The 26,589-nt window shown below is 49.9% G+C and overlaps 14 protein-coding genes across 14 annotated transcripts; 4 read left to right on the forward strand and 10 right to left on the reverse strand.

The window, feature by feature from the left end:
- Window positions 1–468: 468 nt before the first annotated feature.
- N7458_000063 (uncharacterized protein) lies at window positions 469–2,114 on the reverse strand (the record flags this gene model as incomplete). The annotated part of the gene is made up of 7 exons (XM_056903457.1): window positions 469–581; window positions 645–1,095; window positions 1,178–1,411; window positions 1,468–1,614; window positions 1,649–1,789; window positions 1,840–1,965; window positions 2,019–2,114. 7 exons carry the CDS (start codon window positions 2,112–2,114, stop codon window positions 469–471), a joined length of 1,308 nt encoding a protein of 435 aa, XP_056771224.1.
- Window positions 2,115–2,798: 684 nt separating this feature from the next.
- N7458_000064 (GNAT family N-acetyltransferase) lies at window positions 2,799–3,362 on the reverse strand (the record flags this gene model as incomplete). The annotated part of the gene is made up of 1 exon (XM_056903458.1): window positions 2,799–3,362. The coding sequence occupies one exon, from the start codon at window positions 3,360–3,362 to the stop codon at window positions 2,799–2,801; it is 564 nt and encodes a 187-aa protein (XP_056771225.1).
- A 266-nt stretch (window positions 3,363–3,628) lies between these two features.
- N7458_000065 (aromatic alcohol reductase) lies at window positions 3,629–4,552 on the reverse strand (the record flags this gene model as incomplete). The annotated part of the gene is made up of 1 exon (XM_056903459.1): window positions 3,629–4,552. One exon carries the CDS (start codon window positions 4,550–4,552, stop codon window positions 3,629–3,631), a length of 924 nt encoding a protein of 307 aa, XP_056771226.1.
- Window positions 4,553–5,062: 510 nt separating this feature from the next.
- N7458_000066 (FAD-dependent oxidoreductase) lies at window positions 5,063–6,469 on the forward strand (the record flags this gene model as incomplete). Its single annotated transcript, XM_056903460.1, has 3 exons — window positions 5,063–5,437; window positions 5,466–5,669; window positions 5,726–6,469. The coding sequence occupies 3 exons, from the start codon at window positions 5,063–5,065 to the stop codon at window positions 6,467–6,469; spliced, it is 1,323 nt and encodes a 440-aa protein (XP_056771227.1).
- A 194-nt stretch (window positions 6,470–6,663) lies between these two features.
- N7458_000067 (A4/G1 family peptidase) lies at window positions 6,664–7,491 on the reverse strand (the record flags this gene model as incomplete). Its single annotated transcript, XM_056903461.1, has 1 exon — window positions 6,664–7,491. One exon carries the CDS (start codon window positions 7,489–7,491, stop codon window positions 6,664–6,666), a length of 828 nt encoding a protein of 275 aa, XP_056771228.1.
- A 1,599-nt stretch (window positions 7,492–9,090) lies between these two features.
- Window positions 9,091–9,694, reverse strand: N7458_000068 (hemerythrin domain-containing protein; the record flags this gene model as incomplete). Its single annotated transcript, XM_056903462.1, has 2 exons — window positions 9,091–9,522; window positions 9,581–9,694. The coding sequence occupies 2 exons, from the start codon at window positions 9,692–9,694 to the stop codon at window positions 9,091–9,093; spliced, it is 546 nt and encodes a 181-aa protein (XP_056771229.1).
- A 1,714-nt stretch (window positions 9,695–11,408) lies between these two features.
- On the reverse strand, window positions 11,409–13,013 carry erg9 (bifunctional farnesyl-diphosphate farnesyltransferase/squalene synthase; the record flags this gene model as incomplete). The annotated part of the gene is made up of 4 exons (XM_056903463.1): window positions 11,409–11,510; window positions 11,568–11,750; window positions 11,813–12,872; window positions 12,946–13,013. 4 exons carry the CDS (start codon window positions 13,011–13,013, stop codon window positions 11,409–11,411), a joined length of 1,413 nt encoding a protein of 470 aa, XP_056771230.1.
- Window positions 13,014–13,414: 401 nt separating this feature from the next.
- N7458_000070 (DnaJ domain protein) lies at window positions 13,415–15,127 on the forward strand (the record flags this gene model as incomplete). The annotated part of the gene is made up of 5 exons (XM_056903464.1): window positions 13,415–13,520; window positions 13,576–13,619; window positions 13,684–13,777; window positions 13,843–14,909; window positions 14,966–15,127. 5 exons carry the CDS (start codon window positions 13,415–13,417, stop codon window positions 15,125–15,127), a joined length of 1,473 nt encoding a protein of 490 aa, XP_056771231.1.
- Window positions 15,128–15,614: 487 nt separating this feature from the next.
- N7458_000071 (MARVEL domain-containing protein) lies at window positions 15,615–16,455 on the reverse strand (the record flags this gene model as incomplete). The annotated part of the gene is made up of 2 exons (XM_056903465.1): window positions 15,615–15,948; window positions 16,019–16,455. 2 exons carry the CDS (start codon window positions 16,453–16,455, stop codon window positions 15,615–15,617), a joined length of 771 nt encoding a protein of 256 aa, XP_056771232.1.
- Window positions 16,456–18,759: 2,304 nt separating this feature from the next.
- N7458_000072 (histidine phosphatase family protein) lies at window positions 18,760–20,460 on the forward strand (the record flags this gene model as incomplete). The annotated part of the gene is made up of 3 exons (XM_056903466.1): window positions 18,760–19,369; window positions 19,432–19,561; window positions 19,620–20,460. The coding sequence occupies 3 exons, from the start codon at window positions 18,760–18,762 to the stop codon at window positions 20,458–20,460; spliced, it is 1,581 nt and encodes a 526-aa protein (XP_056771233.1).
- A 520-nt stretch (window positions 20,461–20,980) lies between these two features.
- N7458_000073 (uncharacterized protein) lies at window positions 20,981–22,600 on the reverse strand (the record flags this gene model as incomplete). Its single annotated transcript, XM_056903467.1, has 1 exon — window positions 20,981–22,600. One exon carries the CDS (start codon window positions 22,598–22,600, stop codon window positions 20,981–20,983), a length of 1,620 nt encoding a protein of 539 aa, XP_056771234.1.
- A 308-nt stretch (window positions 22,601–22,908) lies between these two features.
- On the reverse strand, window positions 22,909–23,739 carry N7458_000074 (uncharacterized protein; the record flags this gene model as incomplete). Its single annotated transcript, XM_056903468.1, has 1 exon — window positions 22,909–23,739. The coding sequence occupies one exon, from the start codon at window positions 23,737–23,739 to the stop codon at window positions 22,909–22,911; it is 831 nt and encodes a 276-aa protein (XP_056771235.1).
- A 446-nt stretch (window positions 23,740–24,185) lies between these two features.
- N7458_000075 (uncharacterized protein) lies at window positions 24,186–24,965 on the forward strand (the record flags this gene model as incomplete). Its single annotated transcript, XM_056903469.1, has 1 exon — window positions 24,186–24,965. One exon carries the CDS (start codon window positions 24,186–24,188, stop codon window positions 24,963–24,965), a length of 780 nt encoding a protein of 259 aa, XP_056771236.1.
- A 765-nt stretch (window positions 24,966–25,730) lies between these two features.
- N7458_000076 (uncharacterized protein) lies at window positions 25,731–26,519 on the reverse strand (the record flags this gene model as incomplete). The annotated part of the gene is made up of 1 exon (XM_056903470.1): window positions 25,731–26,519. One exon carries the CDS (start codon window positions 26,517–26,519, stop codon window positions 25,731–25,733), a length of 789 nt encoding a protein of 262 aa, XP_056771237.1.
- Window positions 26,520–26,589: the final 70 nt, after the last annotated feature.

Raw genomic sequence — 26,589 nt, forward strand, 5'->3', positions numbered from 1 at the left:
AATTCTTTAAATGATTCTATAATCAGAAAGCCCAACTTTGACGATCCGGGTTTATGCGTCGCTCCAGCTGGTCGGGACTGCACGCGTCTATGGAACCCCCATCGAAGCGGGAATAATCGTTTACACAAGAGCCAAGGCCGACCAGGGTGCCTACTTGTATCTGGGTCCTCGGTTCCAGGTTGTGTATAGTGTCAAGGTCTCCCACGACAAGGATGTTTCTTGCGTATGGCTAATTTTTGAGTTTTATCCATGGTCTTTATTCTCAGGTTCTGGATTAGGAACGATTTCAAAGCGGATCGACCGACCCGACACACTGGATGATTGGGGCCAGATTGACACCCAGGTCATGCAAACTAGTTAGTTAACCAACCTAACTAACTAGTTACTGCTTGCTTACCACTGGATCATTCATCCAATACTGAAACAAGTCCAACCTTGTCCAGGCAAATGATGCTCTATCCAACATCTCTATTCCCCCGACCCTCCTATGTGATACCCGGCGTGCTTAGCTAGAAGCTTCTTGCACTGATCAATCTCGTTGTATGAGAAGCAAATTCCCATGAACTTGACCATGTCGGCGGCTATTCTAGATTAGCTACCCACCATCTTGGTGATCTTACTGACGGGAAGCGATGGAGACTTACGTGTGATTCTCCTACCTGCGGTGTTATTATCATCGCGCCCGTTCAGGCGAGTGAAGTTGAGGACCATTTCCACTCGCGGCTGTCGAGAGGATTGGTACAGCTGCAAACGTGTTGGAATATCCTCCGGTCGCGTACCAACAGGAAGCAAGGTCGCGATACCGACAGCATCTTCAATGGCCATGGCTCCTCCTTGGCCCATGTCTTTGACGGAGACATCAGCAAGAGTTTCATAATGGACAGGGATTATGCTGGTCTTACACGGCTGAAACGGGTGGGCGGCATCGCCCAAGAGAGCTGCATGTCCTGAGGTCCAACTAGGTAAACACTCCATATCAAAAAGCTCCCATACCTTCAAATTGGAACCAGCATGCCCCACCATTTTTTGCACTCCAGGGTGGAACTTTGAGAATCCTTGGACAATGGTCTGCTTCTTTACCCACCTTCTGCCAGCCTATAATCCATCTTTGTCAGCTCTCTACGAGCCTCAAGTCATTTGAGTGCCACTCACTGTCCCCCGAGCCGTCGTGATTCACCTCACTAGAAGGCAAAAAGGCGCAAAGATTGAACACCGTGTTGTCAGAGCAGGGGTATGCAACCAGGCGGCGATCTTCAGATGCCCATTCAATGAAAACGCCAGGATCTGCCACAAACTGCAGGGCGGATTCCTCTCTCTTCAGCTTCTCGGTAGGTAAAATCCATCGGAAGCATGATTTTCCAACCGGATATGGACCAGGCGCTTCAGGTGCGACTGTACCACGGACCTGAGACTACAGAGCTTGTCAATCCCTCACCTCTGAACAGATATTATTATAGGGGCACATACATGTAGTCCATCGGCACCGAGCAAAACATCCGCATCGAACTTGCGGCCATCGTCCAGGATCACTGACGGGCGCGAATCGTTGATGTCAATGGTAGTGATTTTGCACCGGGTATGAAGAATTGCAGTCTCGAGGGCGCGATTCTTGAGCTGATTGTGAAGATCACCCCGGTGAACCAAGTACCATTCCTTCATACATTGAAAGCTTAGCAGGAGGGAAACATCTCGACTGGTGAACAGCATTGCTCACTGCTTGCCAGGTACCACGGATTCCATCAAAGTTCTTCTGATATTTGAGGTCGCCTGCCGACCCGTATCGATGAATCTGGGAAATCCAGTCAGTGAACCTCAACCAAAATGTCGGAGTAGGATTACCTGATTGAGAAGGGTTCCTCCAAACCCCGTGGGAAACACTCCCATCCATTGTAACAATGCCGTGCAATTCAGGGGCAAATGAATTGCAGCACCGGCTTCTTTCAAGAATGCTGATTTTTCCAGGATCTAGACTTTATTTAGCCAGATCAACCGCATCTCCAGGTCCATGAAGAACTTACAACAACACGGTGACCCTGCTTGCCAAGAGCAATCGCCGCTGAGAGGCCGGCAATTCCTGCTCCAATTATGAGCACGTCCAGCTGTCGGACTTTCATTTCTCTCGCCTCTAGATCTCAATCGACCTTGAACTAGAACTAACACTTGGTAGATATAGTAGGTACATATAGCAAGTTCTTTCCATACTGCCTCGTTCCAAAATAGACATCTCCGAACTGTTATCTCCGACTTGGTGGATACTCCCGATGAAGGCGCTCGGCCTGTCATTTGCCATCGCCTCGGAACAAGTATGTCGATCTCTATATAAGCCGAGTCCAAAAGCCCTCGCTGGGAGTATGATTATCCGCATCAGTGAGCTATTGTATGGCCTGGCAACGTGTCAGTTCATCTCTTCACATGTATCCCGTTACTTCCGTCGGGATGAATTCAGGGAGTTTGAATCGAGGTGGACGCAGGCTCCACTTCAGCAATGTAGTTGGTTCACAGTACGCTATTTACTTTGTTATTGTCGTTTCATTTGGATCATAGGATGAGCCAGCGGGCTAGTAGAGCATAGAAACTTCACATACTTCTAGTGTTGATTCTTAGAGCTCATCCTCAACACATGCTTCGCAGACTCTCTGCAGATGCCTTCGAGTTGAGTGTTATTGGCATGAGCATTATTGTTTGGTCCTGAAAGCTATTTGATCCCAGTGACTTCGAAGACTATCTGAATAGCACTCGTTGCTATCGACATTCCGCTGCTGGTCAAGACATATTAAACATTTTCTCGAGTAGAGCCGTTATTTCGTCAAATCACACCCCATGAATATGGTCCCTTCCAGAGGAGTATCGTAATACGGCTCAATCTCGACAAATCCATGGCGTCTGTAGAGTCGTTGCGCTGCCACCATATCTGGTAGAGTATCTAGTCGAATACCACGGTATCCCAAGGCTTTTGCCTGGGCGAGGATAGCCTCCACGAGTTTATCACCAAGCCTCAACCCACGGGTCTCTGGCTTCACGTAAAGACGCTTCATTTCACACCAGTGATCGTCATTGCAGCGCAAGCCGACGCAGCCCACAACGGACTCGATTTGTGAAACTATCGACGTGCTATCTGAAGTCTGGGACGCTGATTCGGGCCTTATGACATCGTTTTCGATAGTCGTATCGGATTTTTGTGCTCGCGCTATTAATAGTGCTCCTCCTTGCGATGCGCCATATTTCCCAGGTAGCGAGTTGAGTTCATCTTCAAATGACTGGAAAGTAAGATCGATGCATAATGATGCCGCATACCCGGAAAATAAGGAGTGGATTGCAGCGGTGTCGGCAGGGAATTGGGCTGATTCGATGCGAACTGCCATGGAGGAGGAAATAGAAAGGAAAGTTAAATGAAACAGCTGCTGTATGCTCCTGGAAATGGATAGTTTGAGATGGTAAATTCAATTTGTTGAGGAACGAAATGAGCTATCCGAGCGATGAGTCACTAGTTAGCCTCAACCCGAGGCTTAGTTAGTTACAAAATGGTCGGTTCATGATATGATGATTTCATGATACATTCTTGGTTCTATTTGGACGACTACAATTAGGGTGGCCGAAGAAGCTCCGAATAACTCAGTTATTACCGTATTCACAGCAAGTTTGCCCTAGCCCATTCCTCGGCTCTTGTAGTGAGCATTCCACGCTGCCGATTCCACGTCTGGTCCATATCCCACGCCACACCGCGTCCCTGCCCAAAGACTGCTTGATATTTAAGTAACCAATTATCCGGGTCTTTTTCAAGGGCAGCTAGTGCATTACCAACAGACAAGACATTTCGCTTTACTGGCTTTTGCACCAACAACTCCACAATGCGAGCCACGTCCTCATAGCTCACAGTATCTCCTCCGACGAATATCGGCCGATCGGCAAAAAGCGCGTCGCTCTCTTCACCCAAAACAATTTCCGCCGTGATCCTCCCAATATCCTCCGCCGTGGTGACAGTGACCTGATTCTCCAAGCTGCCCAGTGCATAAACAACTGCATTCGCTATGTCAACCACACCAAAAGATGGCTCGAACAAGAAGCTCGTAAACATGCCCGTGGAGATGATCGCCCAGCGGGTCTGTCTTTGCGACCGGAGAAGATCTCGAACATCCAGTTGCTCATCAAACAGATCTTGCGGTGATCCGCGTCCAATAACATCATAATCCACCCCGAATTGCCAGGGAACAAAGCGCGGGACATTTGCTGCCAATACTGCCCGAGCGACCTTCAATTGAACGCCCCGTCCAGACACGAACCCAGTGCAGCTAATGATCGTACCATAGTCCGCGAATACTGAAACGAGAGATTGTTCCGAGTCTTCGACAATGTCGCCCTGGACTAATTTGAGACTCAGCTTACGCAGAGTCTCGATCTCTTTCTGTTTGGCGGGGCTGGAGGAATTGATGCTGCCTGGACGCAGTAAGACGGCCACCGTGCCAGTTTGGCGGGGATGTGCAACTAGGAATCGAAGTACTTGGAATCCCAATTCACCCGCCCCGATCACTAGAATGTTTGGTGAGGCAGTCATTATCGATTCGATAAATAATCAGCTGTCTGATAATGAGCATGCGATGCGCGTTTGAGTGTCGATTAGTAGACGCCTAAAAACGGTCTTTATCCCCTCCAGCCTGGCCCCCAAAGTCCAGCCGGGTGCAGATGCTTGGTAATACACGCAAGACGCTTCAGACGCCAAGGAGGAGATATGAGATTAGGATCTAAGGGAAAGAAATACATTTTGCATGCCAAGCTTGAGAGTTATTTCTAAAATGGTATTCCTAGAATGTGCAGTAAGCCTTACTATAACCCCTCTTCCAGAATTCGTTGCCTGATGATTTGGTGGCGGTCCAATCTCAAAGCAAGCCGTAAGGTAGTGATGATCGTTGCTTTGTTCGAGTTGCAGTCGCTTAGAGCATGTCATCATTTCCATTTGCATCGTACCCTATCATCGCACATCCGCCCTGGGCTGCGGTGTGTATCTTTCAAAGGCCATTACCTCCCAGGTCACTTCGCACCTAATCTCTCCAATTACTCAAAGAAGATGGATCAACTGACCGAATTCCTCACACAAAACCCTCATATTCACCATGCAACCCCTCAATCCCCAGAATTTAAGGAGCTGCGGTTAGGCTTCGTCTTCAATGAGAGCAGGACTCCAGCAATCGTCGTCCGCCCGCGCTCGGCGGAAGAAGTAGCAGCGCTGATACCTATTTTGACAAAGAACAACTTGCAATTCACCGTCAAAGTCGGTGGACATGATATGTTTGGCCGGTCTCAGGTCTCTGATGGAGTGATAATTGATTTGCGAGAAATCTCCCACGTTTATGTCGATGCCGAGTCCCAGACTGCACGACTGGGTGGGGGTGTCATGGCTATGGACACTGGAGACGCTACAGAAACACAATGTGACCACTCCGTACGCTACCACTCCCGTTGTGGGCCAGACTGGCTGGACGATTTTTGGTGGTTACGGTCCTCTCAGTTCAAAGCATGGGCTGGGCGTGGATCAGATTGTTGGTGCTAAAGTTGTCGACGCAGAAGGGAAAATTTGCGAGGCTAATGAAATCATGCTGACGGGCATTCGTGGAGGTGGAGGCACATTGGGAGTGATTGTGGAACTCACCGTGAAGGTTTACCCTTCAGCTCAGGTAGCGAAGATATCTTTACGTTTACCATTTTACTCGTTTGACTGACCACTTTGTAGATATTGGCTGGCACCACCTTTTACAAGTCCAGTGACTTAGCCGCTGAGATCAAACAGTACAATGCAGAGTATAGCAAAGCAAAAAGAGAAGATCTGCCGTCATCGCTGCACCTGTATCAAGCCATTCTGAATGGCCCAGTCGGAAAGTCTTTGTCAATTTTCTTCATGTGGGCATCATCAGACCTGGAAGAAGGCCAGCGGTGGCTGTTGAGAGTGTCCTCGTGGTTACCAATTGGAATGAGCACCGTCCAGCCCACCACGCACAGAGACTTTGGTGCTTTTACAAACACGGTGATCCCGAAACATACATATGGAACGATCTTCACGGTGAACTTCTATGACCTGACCCCCGAGGTCTTGGATGTTATTGGCACCCATGCACAGAGGCAGCCCAACAATCCTGAGGTTATATTCGGTGTTCATGAGCTTCGCCATGATGCCCCGAGAGAGCCGACTTTTGGCACAGTCTTCGATAATCGCTGCGCGCATTACTTGATCGAAATGATCCCAATGGGTTCATCCCCGGAGGTTTATGCTGAAGGTCTTGCGTGGGCCCAAGAGTTCGTCAACGCTCTGAGTAAAACGGATGCCGCAAATATAGTGCCTTCAACTTATATCTCATTAACTCCGCCGAAGGGGGCTGACATGGGAAAGATATATGGAAGCCGCTATGAAACTTTGCAAAGGATCAAAGAGCAATATGATCCTCAGAACGTGTTCAAGAATGCCTTGCCACAGTTCTGAAAAGAAGCTCTTGGGGGAAAAGATGGAAATTTCCATAACGAGAAATCAAAGTAAAGAGAATTAGTTTCGTTCATAAGCACAATTGTTCCACCAACTCCCAAGAAAGAATTGAATCCAAAAGTTAAGCCACCGAGTCAACGCCCCTGGAACGCCGGGGCAATAGCCCATTAAATTATATACATTCAATCAGCCACTTACACATAAGTAACGGTAAACTGGGTGTCGCTCTCGATCTGGACATCGGCAAGCAACTGGCCATTTTGTTGAATTTCCAGCACTACAGCATTGTTCACACCATACTCCTCATCCGATGCCTTGGCTTGAGCACCTGTGAAGGTGATTTGCCCAAAGTTGGCGAGCGGGACCATAGAACTTCCAGAGTCGAAGTCCTCAACAATCCACTCGGCATTCTGTCCACCAAGGGTGGCAGAGGAAGAAGGCGCTGAGAGCGATTGGGTCACGCTCTTTCCGGTTGACTTGTTCTCGATAATGGCGACACCATTGCTGGGGGAAGAAGACTTGACTGAGGCAACGATCACATCGCCAGCTGTGAGATCGATGTTGAAGTTTTCGGCCACGTTAGGGTACCACTCATACCAGGCATCATAAGACTTCTGCCCATTAGAAATATAGGCATCAACGCCAGTCTGTAGTATAGCGTTGGTGTAGGTATCACCATCAATGCCAACCCAAGCAGAAGCAGCTTGAGTATCACCCGAATCGTCGGTGGCCGTGGGGTTAGGCACAGTGAAGGTTGCGGAGACTTCAGTATAGACACCACTGGGAGGTGGTTGGCCACGAACTACACCAGCCCAGTTCTTGCTGTACTGGACGTTGTCGCCATTACTTCCCTCCTTGAGTAGGACGCTGTTCTCCTCACCAGAGTTGTCAAACTTGTGGGCTGGGACAGACTGGCGCGTCAGGACACCACGGGCTTCAAGGCGTTCGGCCAGTCCAGGACGAGGTGCAGCAAGGGCACCAGTTGCCAGGACGGCAGTTGTGATAGCGGTAGTGAACTTCATTTTTGTAGCTGCAGTTTGAAGCACGATAACAAGGAGACAAAAGAGACGGGAGGACGTGAAATGCGTGACCCTATAGGGACTTTTGATTCCCTAATGGCCTTATATACCCTCACCTTACAACCCGATGTCGCATGCAGGTGTCAGCCGCATGGGGAAGGAGAACTCGTGTCGTGGGGACTCCATCATGAGGACTTGAATAGCGGGTCATAGACATTGTACGGAGTGGAGGTTAAGGTCCAGACAACGGGGTTCTCACTTGGATGTAGACGTGGACATGAATGGGAAAAGACGATGGGTCTGCTGCTTCGGTCTTGAGATCGGGTTGATCTTGTCCTTTTCCGCGGTGAATTCCCATAGCGATGGCACTTCAGTGGGTCAGAGAATGGACTTTCGGGATCACGAGCGAACCAGAGTGATCAAAATCTGATCGTGATGAAGTGCTTGCGCGTTGTGTTTCTAGGCGCATTCTTCAGGAGACAGTAACATCTGACAGCGGAACTATGACGGATGTGTGAAAGATCGACGTTAAATCAGGAGCTTCGATAGCCACGAGATCCAGAGATAGGGAGAAAGAGGACTCTTTAAGCAAACGATGGATCTTTCAAAGCGTAATAGGCCATAGTTTACTCTATTTAGGATCATTTACATGTTTGTTTGTTTGCTACTGACCATGGGCGAGCAAGAAACCCTCCACGGATAGCAGGGTCATGGAGAATGAGCTGCGCTTGTCTCCAGAGCAACTTCAAGCGATTGAGGTCATGACCAGATGGAAATAATCTAGAAACCCCACCGGATGAGAAAAAGAAATTTGAATATGCGGGTGTCAGTGGCCTCTGTCACGCGGGAATAGGTTTAGCGTGCATACCAAGCAAAACAGGTCGCGCTGTACATTCCTCAGCGCCTCAACACCCGCGATGGTTGGCGCGCTACGTGCCTCGACTCGCCGAAACCGTCGTTATTTGTCGATCCTTTCTTTTTATTTAACCTCACGGTCTTCACAACTTTTCCTGGGCGGACGCCGTGTTCTCTACGGGTTCGGAGACGCCATCGTGGCTCGGTAAGTCAATCTTGCATTCGCATTCGACAGACAAATGCGTCTCTGATGCTCTCTAGAGATGGTCTAGATTCCGATCTACGTTGGCAATGATCAATTTACTTTCCGATGTAGGAACAGTGCTGATCTATGATCTTCACGCCAGCAGCCCTGGAAATGCTGTCTGTTTGGTTCTGTCCCAAGAGATGCCAGGTGCTAGTGAGAGAAAACATTGCAAAAGCCCGACCAAGTGTCGAAGAAATTAGCGAAAGATGGTGCAAATTCCAACGGGCGAGTTGCACCTGCAAGTTGCATTGATCATCATCCATATCTCAATTGTTCCACCCTTGATATCGCCACCGTGGGCTTGTTTGATCCCGCTTTCCGTGTTCAACAGTCTATTTTATTAAGTGCACAGTCCAATATCAGCATCAATACGGATCAGACAGATCTGCCAGGTGTATTAGCACTGATTCAGGTTCAAGTGCAATGTGTAGGAACAGTAAATCGAAAATTATTAACAATGCCATGGGGTATTCTATAGATCGACAAGCAAAACGAGGACCCTACATTGGGAGTCTTCGCACCTCATCCAGTGACCAATACTTGCGCATGTTGTCAGCTTTAAGCGTTTGGACTTCCTCATCCAAATGCTTCCACAAGACTGCCCCAAAGGCTTCCATCAGGCGCTTAACCTCTTCGCGACGCATATCCTCCTCCCCAGAACGGCATTTCTCGAGATAGGACTCTAACTTTTCCAACCCAGCGTGAATCTGTTTGTGCTGCTTCAAAAGTTCAAGCTCCTTCCGGAACTCGGGCATTTTCTTCGCAAGAACGGGGAAGATGTGCTGTTCCTCGATTGAGTGATGGAAATCCAGCTGAGAGCAAAACTGGAGGCCCATCATGATCATTTGACGTGCCGAAAGTCCACCCGGCCGCTTCGCAGAAGAATCGCAAGCATCGCAGAGTTGATTCCATGTCATGCGAAAGTGATTGTGCTAGACAACTGTCAGTATAATCAGCCCCTTGCCTAGTGGGGCGGTATCTGATGCTTACGAAACCATCCATTCGGTCGGCCAGACGGTTATATGTTCGAAAATCGCTTGCAGAGAGCGGGGGCAGAGCCCCGTCTGCATTCTCCGAGCCAGTGGCCTTGTTATCCTTGCCCATCGAGAAGGAAGGTCGCGAGGAGACAGACGACAAACGTGAAGAGAGAGAGGCCCGAATGAGTGGAGGGGTAATGATTCCTTGCAGAGAGCGCATAGAACGGCAGTTGCATGCAGCGAACTACCGAGTAAGCCAGGTGATACGCCAAGGAGAGAATGAGCAGCTTTAAAACAAAAGAGTGGGGAGAATTTGGATCTAAAGAATGGAGTTGGTGAACGAAAAGGCAGAGATTTCTAATACTGAATAATCAGCACAATTAGCGCCCGTGACGGCCAAACGGTGGCGATGAGCCTGGGGAGCGGACCCAGCCGAAGTGGATCTACACAAGGTAAACGAACGGGGAATGGCCAGGGCCCTAGTCGAACAAAAATGTATTCTCATAGAGCTGGCCGGAGGCAGGGTCGATAGATTTGCATATTCCATCTTTGGTTGCTGGGTAGATTAAATGTAGCGGCCTCCAGAGGATAGACGACACCGGGCATCGGTCCGGGCTTACTTCAGATCGAATTCCAGAAGCCACCTGCGACACGATATATATCCATCTTCAACCAAAGCCAGTAGTGTACCACAGACCTGCCTCAGTCCACGCCTGTACCGGTGAACCCGAATGATATTCCTGGAATCCAACCGGCCCTCAGCAATCTATCCATAACACCAGAAATAACTAGTAGGTTGGAATTTGTCATGATGCATATATTGAACGGACTGCAGGTCAATCCGAAGGTTTGCTGCAAATCTGCCTACAATTGGCATTACGATGACACTAGAAGGGCCAAATCACTGGAACATAACGGCCAACTGAGCGATGGGATCAAGACATAATACAGCCACTGCAACGATATATGTAATATTTGAGATGAGATAATAATGTTCCAGATCTTCAATGGATGTATGCCATCGCGACAACTAAGTCATCAGACACAAATCTAGTACTCACTGGTTAGAAAGGCTAAAGCCTCGATCGATATAAGCACTTCTTCGGCACAACCAAAGCCATGGAGAGGGCCAGATTGCAATTTGACATCCGTGCTAGCTGATTTACAAAACAAGCACGGGATATTGGCAAACATATCATATTCAAGCTAAAAGTTAGGGTCTACGAAAGAATGTCCCAGATCTTCAATGGATGTATGCCACCGTGACAGTTAAGTCATCGACACAAATCTAGTACTCACTGGTTACAAGAGAACATGTCTCGGTCAATATAAGCACTTCTTCGGCACAACCACAGCCATGAGAGGGCTGGATCGCAATTTGACATCCGTGCTAAAGGCAAAGAAACAATGGAAAGGCACGGGGAAAGTAGGAAAAAAAGATAGCATGGCATTCAACTATGTTAGTCTTACGAGTCAGAATGTTCCAGATCTTCAATGGACGTATGCCACCGCGACAGTCAAGTCATCGGACACAAATCTAGTACTTCACTGGTCAAAGAGAAAGAATCCCGGTCGATATAAGCACTTCTTCGGCACAATCGCAGCCATGGAAAGGCGGGATCGCAATTTGACATCCGTGCTGAGTGGAGGAAGGATTATTGGGGCGCTGAAATTACCTGGTGGTTGAAGGAAAGTGGTAAATTATTATCAATACACATCGTGGCACTGATGGGACGAGAAAAATAATGTAACAAGAAGCCACCGGCGGAGGGGGAATCGAAGATTAGGCAATAAAAGGTCGTAACGCCGTCGAAGAAGGGAAAATAAAATATACAATCGAATCAAAGCTCCTTGTGGGTAATCGCAGGAGGTCTGAAATTGCCCGACCGGATCTCTTGCCAGGCCAGGTCGAAGCGAGCACCCAAGGCCCAAGCAGCAACCAACTAAGACTTAATTAGCCGGGGAGCTGAGGGGATTAAACCGAGATTTGATGAGCTTACCATAACACCAGCCACAAGGAAGATGATCACACCCATGATAGCCAACAAGAAGTAGACGTCGGACTTGTTCTCAGCCTCAGCCTTGCGCTTCTCGAGCTCATCCCTGCTGAGTTCGCCCTTGACACGACGCTGAGCATCCTCAGCCTTCTGTGTCGGGAAGATAGTCTCAATGAACTTCTCGATCTGAGGGAAAATGTCAGCATGATGGAACATGGAAGATTGCGTCAGAAGAGGAAAAGCCTTACCTTGCCGCAGACAATGCTGATCTTAAGGAAGTTGGGGTCCTTGGGGGTGTTCTTCTTGTGGATGGCGCGGGTCAGGCGGCGGAATGTATCGCACAGGACGTTCAGGTTCTGAGTAGACTGAACCATGAGCTCACAGGCATCGCCCTTGGTGATCTTTACGTTCCGCTGGAACATGGCGTAGTTGCGGAAGCATAGCTCAAGCGTAGCAATAGCCATAGCCTGGGGAATGGCGCAGAAGTTGAACACACTCTGCTCCCGAAGACCAGCCAGGTAGAAGAGACACTCCTCAGCATGTTCCAAAGCATTGAGAATCATCTCGGAGTTGCAGTTCAGCGCAGCCTCCTTGTACTCCGGCTTGAAGAGATCCTCGAAGTTGTCGACGTGCTTAGACCAGATCTCCTTGGGCCAGAATCGGCGCTCGTCATCGTAGTCTTCGCGGATATCTCGGATGATGTTGGTCTTCTGCAGGAAGAGACCCATCGACTTGTGGAGCTCTGGGCGCTTCAGCAGAGCGGGGTTACCGAACCCGGCCTCAACAAAGAGGCGAGTCAAACCGTCACCAACCAGACCAGCCACATAGTAGCAGTACAGGTCATACTCTTCAACAGTCTTCACGCTAGCATCCTCGGTGGCTGCCTTTACACAGTAGTCCGCCATGCCATTGCCCATCTTGTCGGTGATATCCTTGACGATGGCCTTGTAGGCAGGCTTCATGTTCTTATACTCGGCAATGATGCTTTGGAACTGAACCAGCAGCTCCCGATCCTTCTCCTCCGGACGGTTCCCAGTGAAGTTCCAGCCATCCTGCTCCAGGAAGTCCTTGAAATTGCGGAGGAGGGGCTCCTTGGTCTCGAGGGGAATGGAAGTGTCGTCCTCAATGGTATCCAGACCACGGAGAACAAGGTAGAAAACTGTGACAGGAAGCAGGAGCTCAGGGTGCAGCTCCTTGATGACGGTGCTGAAGCTGCGGCTCGTCAGGTCCAAGAACTTGAAGCAGGCCTTCTGTGTCTCGGTATCGTCCTTCTCATTACGCTCATGGGGCGGGTTGTGCCAGACTTTCCTATGTGAGAGGTCTGATTAGCATTACTCGAGAAAAGAGCTCCAATTGGAGCAGAATCCCGTGGGACACAAACCATTGAATGATCGACCTCAATTGGATCGGGTGGAAAGCGAAATAGATGACATTGCCAATAAGACCCATTGTGGGTTAAAAAAGACACCAAAGGGTCCTGTTAAACGGGGAAAGAAGAGAAAATCGACCCAAATGTTTGAGTCTGGAGAAGAAAAGGGAGAATCACAAGAAAAAGAGACGTGGTCAGAAAAGAAGAGAAGGTGGGAAAAGGGGCACAAGTCGAAGCTGACGAGAGAAGAAAAGATTGCGGACCACGTGATCTCGGCCCCGTGCGCTCTCGAGGCGTCATGCGCGAATTTGGCGGGGCGCGGGCAGAGCAGCTTCTCGGAGTCTCGAAAAAAAAGTAACAAGTCTCCTGGTTCTTCCACTCACCCACCCAGTACTGTTTCTTTTGCAGACGTACTGTTCGAGCAGCTTCTATTTTCGAATCAACCTCTTGCGCAGCGCGTCCTTGCCCTGCCGCATCCACGATGGTCGCTGACACCAGCTACTATGACGCCTTGGGCGTCCCACCGACGGCTACCGAGCTAGAGATCAAGAAGGCCTACCGCAAGCTCGCTATTGTCACCCACCCTGGTATGGCCTTATTGGGTAGTGATACGAGATTGACTGACTAACTGATCTCGATCAGACAAAAATCCCGGCGACGAGACCGCCCATGAACGTTTCCAGGCGGTATGCGCAGGCTCCCGCACCAAATCAATTCCCATGGAGATACTAACACGCGCGCTGGCCCTAGATCGGCGAGGCATATCAAGTCCTGAGCAACGAAGATCTCCGCAAACGATATGACAAATTTGGCAAGGAGGATGCTGTGCCTGGCGGTGGTTTCGGTTCGTCCCGCCTCCGCGCTGACATTGAATGTCAACCCTTGTCGTAGCTAACTGAAGCCTTGCAGAGGATCCCTCGGAATTCTTCAGTATGATATTTGGTGGCGAAGCTTTTGTCGATCTCATCGGAGAGATCTCCCTCATGAAAGACCTGACCGCGACGATGGATATCACGATGCAAGAGATGGAGGAAGCGGAGCTGGCCGAGTCGGCTGAACAGAAGCTGAACATCCACGACGAACAGGTCAAAGCCGCCGGTGGAGAGTCTTCTGCGGCATCCGCCAAGGCTGCTGAGGCTGCCACCGAGGCTGCCACCGAGGCTGCAGGCCATGAGGCGGCACACCCTCCGCCTCCGGCCTACGGCGAGGCGACTGCCCAGAGCTCGGGAACGAGCACTCCCCGACGCTACCTGGGACAGCAGGCTCTAATGGATAAGTCGGAGGAGGAAGCACGCATGGAGGCTGCTGGTCTGTCGCAGGAGGAAAAGGAACTTCGCAAGAAGGAGAAGAAGAAGGGTCTGTCCAAGGAGCAGCAGGAGCGTCTCGCCGCATTCGAGGAGGAGCGGAGGAAGGCTCGCGAGGAGCGTGTCAACACCTTGGCCAACAAGCTGATCGACCGTCTTAGCGTGTGGACGGAGACCGACAAGGGCAAGGATGTGACACATGCCTTTGAGGAAAAGATCCGCCTCGAGGTTGAGAACTTGAAGATGGAGTCTTTTGGTCTGGAGATCTTGCATGCTGTGGGTGCTACGTATATCCAAAAGGGTACTTCGTTCCTCAAGTCGCAGAAGTTCCTCGGTATTTCTGGCTTCTTCTCCCGGCTCAAGGACAAGGGTACTCTGGCCAAGGAGACCTGGACTACCATTTCCACTGCCATCGATGCACAGATGACCATGGAAGAGATGGCCAAGCTCGAGGAGCGTGGCGGTGAGGACTGGACGGATGAGAAGAAGGCCGAGTACGAGAAGAAGGTGACTGGCAAGATTCTTGCCGCGGCCTGGCGTGGCAGCAAGTTCGAGATTCAGAGCGTTTTGCGCGAGGTTTGTGATCAGGTCTTGGGCGACAAGCGGATTCGCTTGGAGAAGCGCGTGGAGCGTGCTCATGCTCTGGTGCTCGCTGGTAACATCTATGCTAAGGTATGTTGGCCCATGAGTTCTGTCTTTTGATTTACAGCACTGATCATTCATCCCAGGCCGAGCGTGACCCCGAAGAGGAGGGCGATTACATGGCCTTTGAGCAGCTGATGGCGGAGGCGATGCAAAAGAAGGGCAAGGATGAGAAGAAAAAGAAGAAGTCCAAGCACAGCCACGATTCCCCAGAGACGGCGCACCCGGAGGAGAAGGCTTCTGCTTAGTTAGATTCCTGATTCCTTCATGTCTTAGTCTTTGCTTCCTAGCCCATCTGCTCCGTTTTGGCTGTACACAGTGCCTGTTTGTTTTGATTGCCCGTCCCCCATTCTTTACAGCGACGTATTGACCCTCACGCTGGGATGGGATAAGGTCCTCGTGCAGTTCGAGTCATAGATTGCCTTTTTATTATATACCTGAGCTTACAAGAGTCCATATAATCGATTGCAGAGATCGGCCCTTACATTTTACGAGCGTAAAGCTGAGAATAACGACTGCTATGGGCATTAAGCAAAGTTAGAAAGACAATATCAACAGCGTATTATTTGGATATCCAGGTTCATAAACCAAACGGGGGTATCTCTCCACCCAACTACAATCACCTATCCATGGATTAATCTACCACGTCGGCCAGCGTTTTGAAGACGGCAAAGGCTGCCACGGAATTATTTTATCGTCGTCGATCGTCGATCATCGTTTCTCGAAGGTGATCAATCACGAATAACCGGCGTGCTTGTCATGGTAGACGGCGCTATCACCGCTCAACTCGGCACTGGCAAGACCAGAGGGCGAGGACGGACTATATGTTTGGCTGGTAGGTGGCTGGTCATGCAAAGCCTCAGCATCACGACTCGACAGCTCCGAAGCAGCAATGGGGGCTGGGGCCGTACCCGTGGGCACATCATGGGCAGGGGGAGCGACCGTGGCGGTTTGGGCCTGCTCTGGGTCTGCTACCCCCTTCTTCATGGACTGGTAGCCTGCCCAGTCTGAGAATAGAACGCCGCATACGGCAAGGATGGCTAGGATGAAGAGGGCGAGGAAGATGAGCCTAGGAGTTGGTGGTGCTGGGTTAGTATGAGGAACGAGGTAGTAGTGGATGTTAGACTGGGGAATCTTACCAGAGGAGAACAGCAAAGGCAATAACAGCGTTCAGGTAGTCGCTATAGCTGGTACCACCGCCGAGCTGGGCCTCGATATCTGCAAAGCAGGCCAGCCAGAAGACGGAGGTGATAAAGTAGACGACGATGAAAGAAACACCAAGGATGGTGTTCAGCTTGCCGGTCACCGCGCCCTTGCGAGTATAGAACCAAGGGAGGACGAGGGCCGCTGCAGAGACCAGGATGGTCCAGCAGGCACTGAAGACAATGAAGATCAGGATGCCCGGGGCGCTCACATGGACCGTCGTGTAGACGTAGCCCTCATAGGGATTCCATGTGTAGGTCTCGCGATCACCACTCCAGATGGACGCGACATAGGCCGAGAGGCCTAACTCGACAATGGCAAAGGCCAGGCAAGTGCCCAGCAGGACATAAAGGGCGATATGGAGAGCCAGCATGACTGCCGCTTGAGCTGTAACTTGCAGAGAGAGTCAACACCGAGTTCAGGAGAAGCAGCCCTGAGGGGAAAAAAGGGGAAGAAAGAAAAGGGTATGAGAAACCAGAAAAAGAAAATCCCAACGGGAGGTCGAACACTGCATCTTGACCAGTCCTGGATCCCTTGCGCTTCTTATTCTGCGCTTCACGTGCGGCTCTCAAGCTTTCGCCCTCCACAAAGAGCTCTCCCAACGAATCACCACACGCTAAAGATCCAAGCCTCCCTGCAATTCCCATCCAAGCTCTCCAATTTCGTCTCCAAAACAAAAACCAACCAGCTCCAAAGCTGAATGGGGTGCTCCATCAGGAGGACGAGACAAACTCACCCAATCCCGCCATCGACGATCCATCAGCCCTAAATGAAGCGATCACGGATCATACACCAGTCCGGTTCGGCGCGCGGCGCCACCCCAAACTCTCGTCTCCAATGGCTGGAACCATTGTGGAGGCTGATACGAGCGAGTCGAGCGACCACGTCGTGATGGCGTCCGCCCTACATCCAAATCGGTGGATGGTAAGCGAGCGTTGTTTCGGGCCGGGTCCTTTCGGTCCTTGCAGAATCCCATTGGATAACTCACTCGCAGAGGGACAGGGCAAAAGAGGGAGCTGAAGCTGGCTGGACCCTGGATGACCTGGAGCCGCCCTCAGTGGATTCGGGGGTTTTACCTGCTGTGTTTTTGTTTGAGGCTGGTTCCTGTTGTGATGATTGCAGGACCAGCCAGCAAGGCAGACTCAGGCACGCAGGCACAGCAACCTCGGCGGGTATTTTCCGCAGGACTATGGGGGGTGGACCCTGGTCATGATATTATCACTCGTCGGGGGAAGACTGCCAACCCGTGGCCCTGTGAGTGATGTGATGCATCATCTGGAAAGGAGTCCAGAGAAGACAGTGAAAAAGGGCTGTGCCAACGGTCGGGGGCTCATCGCCAAAACGCCAAATAATGCCAGGAAGAGAAGCCACCTCCTCGCATCGCACATCGCACTATTGATGATTGACCGCGCCGAGTGTTTACTCCAACCCCGTCATAGCGCAGCCTCAATATGAGAATACTGTATAAATGGGTGGATGGCTCCTTGAGATCGAAAGTTGAAGGCAGTTATGTACGGCTCCTGCCCACGGAAAGGTATGGCAGAGGTCATCGGCTATCTTGACCATCTCGAGCTTAGTTTGTGATCTCATTGATCCCTCGTCCAGATTCTCTCGTGGAGAATTTGGAGCACCTTTCTGATCGACACGACCGTTTCCTGGTTTGGGTGGGCGCAGCCTCAAAATACCCAAAGCAGCACAGGCCCTCGCCAGTTGGCTGCCCGAACACTGGTCAAGAGGGCGAGCTACGACTATGCAACAGACAACATACTACTCTTTCCTCAGAATCTGGGGTTCGTATTTCCTCCTGACGATCGCACCGTAAACTCAAAACCGATGTTGAACCGTATCACTATGGGGTATACCACCGACCGCTGAACGGAAGATGCCATCCTGATCAGGCTCAATCCGCCTATCTGACCCGATCTCCAGCCCGATGATAGACAATCAAGATATCCAGGCAGTCAAGAATCCATTTATCTATCTGTTGACCATGTCCGATCGGAGTCCGGAGATCAATTCCACTCCGATAGCCCCGGTTACCTGATCTCTTCTTTGGATCGTCTGCAGTTTCAGCCCCGACCGTACACCTCAGGAACAGCTCCCACCTTCATGACCTCTCTGGAGTATGATCTCCAGATGAGGTCAGTTACTATCGTGTTTGAGATGCCTTCATTATGAGAACAAGAAGAAACGGACCATATCTTCATTAAAGTAGTCGCCGGAAACTCCGCCGTGGCACAAACAAGCCTCTTCCCCACACTCGACCCGATACCACCCAAGACTCTTGGCCTTGATAACCACCAGAACCACGGTCACCACTCATTGGATGTACTTTCACCCCTCTAGGTAATATCTGCATACTCGCCCAGTCAAGAAATGATCCCCAGTGGGCCGATCATCATGGGTCGTGTGCTCAATTTCCTCTTATCGCTTCGCAGGGCCAGGGTGGACCTGCGTTGTGCACGGTGATGCGTGGTGATAATGCGGAGAAAGAGGAGACTGGAGGCTCCAGCCTTCCCGACTGGGAATGATCTCAGTCGATCATCTTCTTGCAGCCATTGTTAACGGTATATATGGGATCGGTTCTTTCCCTCGATTGCCTTGCATCTCACATCTGACAGCGGTCCATCTCGCGCAATTGCTCTGGGTCAGAACTGATTCGCCTCAATCAGTCACCATGACGGTTCATCAATCTACAACAATGGCTCTGCTGGCCTTGGCCAGTAGCCATGCAGCTGCCATGGCAGTGTCAAGCTCCTCTTCGACATCTCCAGCTGCACCAACGGGCACATCCTACGCATCCGGATTCGACATGACAACGAGCTGGGGAAACTTGAGTCCCTACTCGGATGCACCAGGCTTTGACGCTCCAAAGGGATACCCCATGGGATGCGAACTGTCCCAAGTCCATGTCCTTCATCGCCACGCCCAGAGATATCCCAGCTCCTGGCCGACAGATGGTGGAGGCATGGAGACTTTTGCTCAAAAGGTAGCCAACTACTCTAAAAGATCAGATGGCAAAGTTGGCTCGGGACCCCTGGCATTCCTGAATGATTGGGAGTACTTGCTGGGTGAGAATCTACTTCTTGCTACCGGTGCGGCTACCGAAGCAACCGCGGGTGCGCTATTCTGGAGCATGTATGGCCGTCTACTATATCATGCTGGTCCAGGCAAGGCTGTCTATGACTCCTCGATGAATGTTTATCCCAATGGGACGGCCCGGCCGAAGCCTACATTCCGGACCACTTCCTATCCACGCATTTTGGAAAGCGCTCGCTGGTGGTTGAGTGAGTATTTGCCCTACGTCGTGGCTGGTAAGGAATTCTTTTGATCTAACTCTTTTCTCCAGGTGGATTCTTTGGAAATACTGGTGCCAACAGCTCATATGCAGAATATGACTTAACGATTATTCCGGAGGAGCGAAACTTCAACAACACTCTCTCATCTACGTCGGCATGCACCAATGGGTCTGATGTCGGGTGTGTGGCTCACATCCCTCATCATATATGACGGACATTTACTGATTTTCTTTTCCAGAGACTATGCCCTTGCAGAATTCCTTCCATCACTAACAAACGCCGCGCACGATCGCTTCTCCAAGTTCCTCCCAGACGACTTCAACCTGACATCCATGGATGTCTACGCCATGTTCAGCATGTGTCCCTACGAATACGCAACACTAGGCCATTCATCCTTCTGCACCCTCTTCACGGAGCAGGAATGGAAAGACTTCGAATACGCCATTGACTTGAGTTTCTATGCCAACTTCGGCTACGGCGCGCCCAGCGGTCGTGCTCAGGGCATCGGTTATGTCCAGGAACTGGCCGCTCGCCTACAATCCCGCCTCATCATGAGCAGCGATAGCAGCATCAACTATACTTACGACGACAATACCAGAGATTTCCCTCTCGGCCAACCAATTTACATGGACATGTCGCACGACAACGTTATCATCGCCGTGCTAGCCGCGCTGGGGCTGGACTACTTCAAGGCCGGTCCCCACGGCCTCCCGACCACTGTCCAGCATTCACCTTCCCACCACTTCAAAGCCAAAGAGGTCAGTCCCTTCGGCGCACGCTTGTTCACCGAAGTCTGGACTTGTCCCAAGGATGTCTCGTTCGACCAGCTCCAGGAGCAAATATACAAGAATCCCGATCTATCGTCCCAATCAGGCACGACCGATCATATTCGATTCGTACTTAATAATGCCCCCGTGTCCGCGAAGGGGCTGTGCGATGATGCTGTGAATGGGTTCTGCCGGATGGAGGAATTCTTGAAAAAAGTGCCTGGTTTGGACAAGGATGCTATGTATCAGGAGGCTTGCTTTGGTGATTATAATATCACGACTCAGGTTGCCAATGGACAGCCGATACAGTGATTAATCATAGAAAGAAAGTCTAATCTTTTCGATCGAGAAACTTGTTATCTACTATTCTCTAAAGAATAGCTCATTCAATAGCACGGCTTGGCTGTCGGGAATGTAATTGGATTAGAGGATGTTGAAAAGGTTCGCCGAGGAGTCCGTAGGAACGGAAAGTCGCTTTGGCGGTGTGATCTCAAAAACTCATGGTGATTGTCTCGTTACAACGCCGACTCCAGTCCTTGATTAGTTTGATATCACCTAATCATCTCCTGATTTTTTGAATGACCCCAAAAAAAACCAATTGAGACTCTTAGACAAGTTGGTCCCTATGTGTCAAAGGCATGTGCTCGCCAGCTTATATTCATCTCAAATATTGTATGTGGCCATTCCCCCATATGCTTCCATCTTGCCAAAATTCCATTAACTGACTACTAGCCTGGATCAAATGAAAACAAACAAGACTTCAAGTAAAGGCATGGAAATGATGAGATGTCCAATGGAGCGTAGGACCGCTTCGAAGACGAATGCGAAATGATCATTGTTCATCATCATCACCATAGCCCCCATCGCTGTCTCGTTGATCTTCTTCTTGATTGTCGCCACTTGTCTTCTTTCCATCAAGGCCCTTTTCCACTGTCGAGTCAACCCGTATCGTCACCCCCTTGGGGCCTTCTTGGGATTTGGAGGACCTTTCCTTTACTCGCGGGCCAGGGGTTCGCGAATCTCGAATCAAATCTTCCACATGCCAGGCTGTATCCTCTTCTACAGTCGGATCACGGTGCCTCACTGGCCCAAGTGTACGCAAACCTGATCGCGGAGAGGAAGGTTGAGAGACACGCGGAGGAGAATCACGCAGAGGAGAAACGCTCCGAGAAGAAGCAGATTTAGAAGGAGCAGGTTGTTGAGTTGTATATCTGCTCGCCCTGTGAGCAGCATGCTGATGAGAAATTGGCCAATAAGGAACTTCCTGATTAGCAATAGTCGGATGCACGGGGTAAGTCGTTGGATATGTATGGTGAGGATATGGTATATATGGACCACCTCCATACATTGGTAAGTTGTGCGGATAATATGGATACATGTCTCCACTACAGTCTGCACAACCTACGCAACGGATGATCGCTATGCCGAGACGAACAGTTGCATGATATGGTAAATGCCGCTCAATTTGCGGTATTCTAATTCTCGAGACATCGGCCTCGGCATGACGGTTCATCCCTCGTAGCAGTTGCTCCATGGCCTGGTGTTTTAACCAATCAAAGACGGGGACGTCGAATAAGACCACCCCTAAGCGCTGTCTCTCTTCTGGTCTGAAGTCGAAGTGAGAAGGAAACGAGTCATTGAACTCGACAAAACGCGAGTAGAGATTCATGGGCGTGGCACTGGCAGCCTCCAGATCAGACTGTGAGAGGACAAGCCACTCGGCAATTAAAGACTGAAGATAACCGCCAGAATCACCCATGACTCCTCGCCGTAGATTTGTCATATCTCGTATGAGGGCAAGCCTCCCGTCAGAGTGAGAGCAGTTGTTTAGGAGCACCTGGAGGAGAAATAGCTGCCATTTGTAGTCTCCTTGTTGTTTTGCGACTGTCATGAGGATCTCCAAACTGCTCTCTTGTGAACAAGTGGCAGCAGCAGCAGCAGCAGACACTGGGCGATGGATACGACTTGCAGGGTTAACACCGCTAGGTAGAGATAATTGAATGCCACCCATAAAATCCCGGCACCAAACGAGAGGGGGAATCACTGGACTGTTTGGGCTGCCCAGCATCTCGTGCAGCCCAATAGGTTCAGTCTCCGCCAGATATAACCAATTAGAGTATGGTCTGCTCTTTAGCAACTTTTGATGTTCTGAAGCGATTACAGCAGCGATAGAACGGGCTTTCTCGAAAAAATGGCGCCGGGTCGCCGTCACAGATTCATTATCAGTGTAAGCATTCAAAAATCCAGCAATGAGGGTTGCGTCCGCAAGTTCCGTCAAAATCTGCTGGTCTTCATCTCGGAAAGATAGTTCATCCTGTGAGAAGAATCTTTTTGCATCTGCTATATTGGCCAAGTTGAAGAAGTCCTCAAAGGTGCTGTCCGATAGAAAACGGCCTTCAGGGTCTCCCATAAGTGGCAAGAGGATCTGCAGTAGACGGTTTGATTCCCACATGTACCCTTCCCTCACTAAAAATGAATACCAACTTCCCAAGCGAAGGAATGGCCTTTTAGGAGCCGTATGAAGAAAAGGATTACCTGTTATGCCACCGGATATAGCGGGTGGGGATTCCACTGAATTTACAGTTGCCGGGCCCGCGAAATATGAAGGGCTGTTGAACTTGAATTTGCCGGAGGAGAACCCCCATTGCAACAGAGACCAATATGCGCTACTCTGCAAAAAGCTCGAATTGACGGCCGCATGTCTTATTATACGCAGGCATGTCTCAACTAAATGGATCTGTGACAATTGTCAGTTTAGCCCTAAAGGAGATTCTGGAGACTTACATGCTGCCCTATTGATGATTTGAAAGACGATGGATCCTCATCCGTCTCTTTCTGTAGATCATCCAGAACTTGCTTTGTCATTTGTAAAGCTGGTATCAGAGCCCCCTTGGTGTAAATCTCTGCGAAGGACTTGAGAAGTCTCAGGAGCCGCAACTCCACCTGGGAAAATGTCGCCACCATATCATTCAGGCGTGCAGTGATAAACGCCTCCGCATCTCTGAAACTGCCCTGCTCCAACAACAAATCAACATATTCCGCCGTCACGGGGAAGAAGTCGACATGGGAGGCTAGTCGTTCATGGAACAACAATATTGCTTCATTGAAGTGTCCCAATTGATTCAGTCGCGAGAGCTCCTCGATGTCGGCATTCACGTCAAGACCAATATCCAAATCAAAATGCATGGTGAAATCCTTCTCTTGATGGCCTGAGAGGTCCGCATCACTCAGGGGTTGAATATTAACCGTCTGAACGGCGGCATTTTTGCTACTTTTGTCTATACTAGGGCGAGATTTTGAGACGAATCCTCCCGACTTAGGCTTTCTCGCTCTTGATCTAGAATCGCTGGGTGCTAACGAATCCGGATATATAGAGTGTTGCCATTCGTCTTCAGAGGAAGATGCATCACTCTTGGAAGATCCATTACTGTTGGAAGAAGCTTCCTCACTGTTGTTTATTGCTTGAGCTGACCCGGATAGGGACTTGGGCGGCCGTGGTCGCTTCGATGAGGGTGGTGATTTTGATGATTTTGTCTGACGGACTGAAGTATTGCCCGGGTTTCCTGGATCTATCGAAATCGTGATAACCATTGTTGGCGAGGGAAAATGTGTCACTCAGCAGGTACGCGAGATCGAGGGGCGACACTCTAGTATTACTTGTCGACCATCCAGGCTATGTCGGGCTGTGCAGTGAAATGCGGCAATAATAGCGATTCATTATTGGACTGACATACCCGGGTGCATGGATGGGCGACAACGGAGGCATTCTGTAGCGAGCAACATGATTGGAACACATTACGAACTCGCGCTAGACTTATGAGGGATTTGGCAGACGATTAAGTCTAATCCGAATATTAAAGAGCCTCTATAAGGCTCCAGTGACACGGCTTGTCCAGCATCCCCCTGCCCCCGCCCCTTTAAACTTGTTGACATACACTGTGATGGTTCACGAACGCGCCTCGCCCGCGACACGATTCAAGGGCAAATATGTTGATTTCTGTGAGACACAGTCCAGTGCGAGTCTTTGTGAACTCAAAATGCAGAAAATGCGTGTCGACTGCTGTTTCTTGATGTCCAAAACGCGCTGGGGCCGCCTTCATGGGAAGGATGCTGGTGTTATGTACTTGGATCTAACGTTCCACCAGCCGGCAAAATGCAAGCTCTCACAAGCAACTATTACAATGGATTTTCATGAGACTACAAACATCGAGAATGCACGTCTTGGGCATGCTGAGGAAAGTTCCAATCTCGAAGTGACCGAATTCTTCGGCCCCCAAACATTGACCGGCGAGAAAAGGGAACGCCTGGTATCGACTACTTTGGAGGCCAACCCTACAGTGGGGATTGGTGCAGCCACATTGCAAGGAATGAGGTTCGCCAGATCTTCTGTCGTTAGCTACGCGTCACGCTGGCACTTCGAAGGCTCGCGATTTGCGCCGGATTCTTCTCCTCTCGGTAACGATTCCCGAAACAGTCGCTATCGGCGAGTCGTCTGGCACTTACAAGAAAATGAACTTGAGAAACAAGCTGTACAGCAAAACATTGTGCATTCTGCTGTTGCATTTACGCACCAGTCGGAGCCATTCTACCTGGATGTGAAGATCGAGGCTAGATTACAACGCTGGCATGACAGAGTGAAGCAAATACTTGTCTGCCCACCGCGAAACCGGAAAACATGTGCGAGGGCAACGATTCACACTTCTATGAGAAAGGCTATTGATGTCGACTTTGCCAAGTTGGTGAGCGGTCTTGACAAGTCGATGACTGAAGCCAATCTACACCCCATGACTGGTGGGCCCTTCATGTCCTACAACTAGAAGATGCGATGACTGACCTGAATATGATAGATGAAGTTGTTCCCTCGGATAACCTGGAGAAATTAGACCCGCGAAATAATATTATATTTCTCCCCGACGACTTCCTAGCACTTGTTGGGAAACATAATGGCCGATGTCCACCAAATTTCTTGTCGGCCACAAAAACCGGCTCGAATATATCAATATCTACGGGGCACTCGGATTTCGGACTCTCTGAGTCGAGTCAGTCTAGCTCAACACTGGTAGGAGAAGGTGAAGCACAGCATATTCATAAGGAGGTAGCAGAACCTGAGCTTGTAGAGGTAGAGCGCCCCAAGTGTTCTCCAGACCAACACGCGCCAAAGAAACAGAATGAGGAAGAATGCGTCGAGGACATACACGAATCACTTTCGATTATTTGGCAAATCTCACAATTCTTAGCAGTGTGGATGGCAGCCTTCATCGCAGCGTTGATAACTGCTCTTCAACTGATGCAAACGGCCCTTGCAGAGGAAAACAAACTTGTGAAGAGCGCTTTAAGCGTTGGCGAGAAACTGAAAACTCGTGAGAATCGGGAATCATAAACTTGGCTGTTCGTCTCTTATCTTTCAAGATTCTAGCATGCCTGCCGTATTCTCTTTTAACAATGGTTGCTAGAATAGCTGAAATAGCGGTTACAATGTGTGGATGTGCCACTCATGACGCCCGTCACCTCATACTTCACTAGTATAATATTTGGAAGATGTGTGATTGAGTAAGCGTATGGGTTCGCGCTGTTCATCTCATTCATAGTCCAAAATATCGAGCAACTTCAATCAGACCAGAGCTTCCAACTTCCACCCAAAAATCGACAAACCCCTCTTCTCTGGCCCGTGAGACATCTCCACTATCCCATGCTTCTTCAAGGTCTCTCTCAAGGTAGATTGTCTGAAAGCCGCATTTCTTCGCGGCTTGCAGGTCCTCAAGATGGGCTGCGACGAGACAACATTGCGAAACGGTGAATCCTAATCTGCGAGCAGCACCATGGTAGACCTCTGGCGACGGCTTGTAAGCACTGAAATGCTCTGCACTGGTAATGTGCTCGAACGGCAAAGAATTATGCTTTTGTAGGTCTTCCAGTAGTTTTACATTGCCATTTGACAAGGTAGAAGTCGAAAATTTTGTGTTCAGCAACGAAAGGCCTGGCACACTGTCAGAGTATGCGTCAAGTCGATGCCACGTGAGTGTCAAATGTATGAGGTCGGCGTCGTTAAATAAATCTCGCAGGAGCCGTTTACTAAGAATATTTTCCAAAGATATACGGTTATATTCATCAACCGAGACAAAGGGCTTAGATGAATCGTAAGTGTCTCCGAAGTCCATATAGGTGCGATGCCACTCCTCAGCAATATCCTGCCATCTCGAGGAGGGCATATCAGACACGCGTTGTCGCACATCGGCAGTCAAACATCGAACTTCATCTTGAAGAGCTCTTTGTGCTGCGGCATTCAATTCGTTCGCGATGCAATATCTCCATTCCACGATTGTCCCTAAGACATCGAAAAATATGATTGAAGGCAGACTATCCCGTGACATCTTTGGTGGAGCTTCTTCGAGATATATGAAAAAATACAGGCTTTTACTTGAACCCCAAACTAGACCAGAT

This window comes from Penicillium daleae (assembly GCF_028827525.1).
Source record: "Penicillium daleae strain IBT 16125 chromosome Unknown utg000001l_segment0_segment0, whole genome shotgun sequence".
NCBI classification, from domain to species: Eukaryota; Fungi; Ascomycota; class Eurotiomycetes; order Eurotiales; family Aspergillaceae; genus Penicillium; species Penicillium daleae.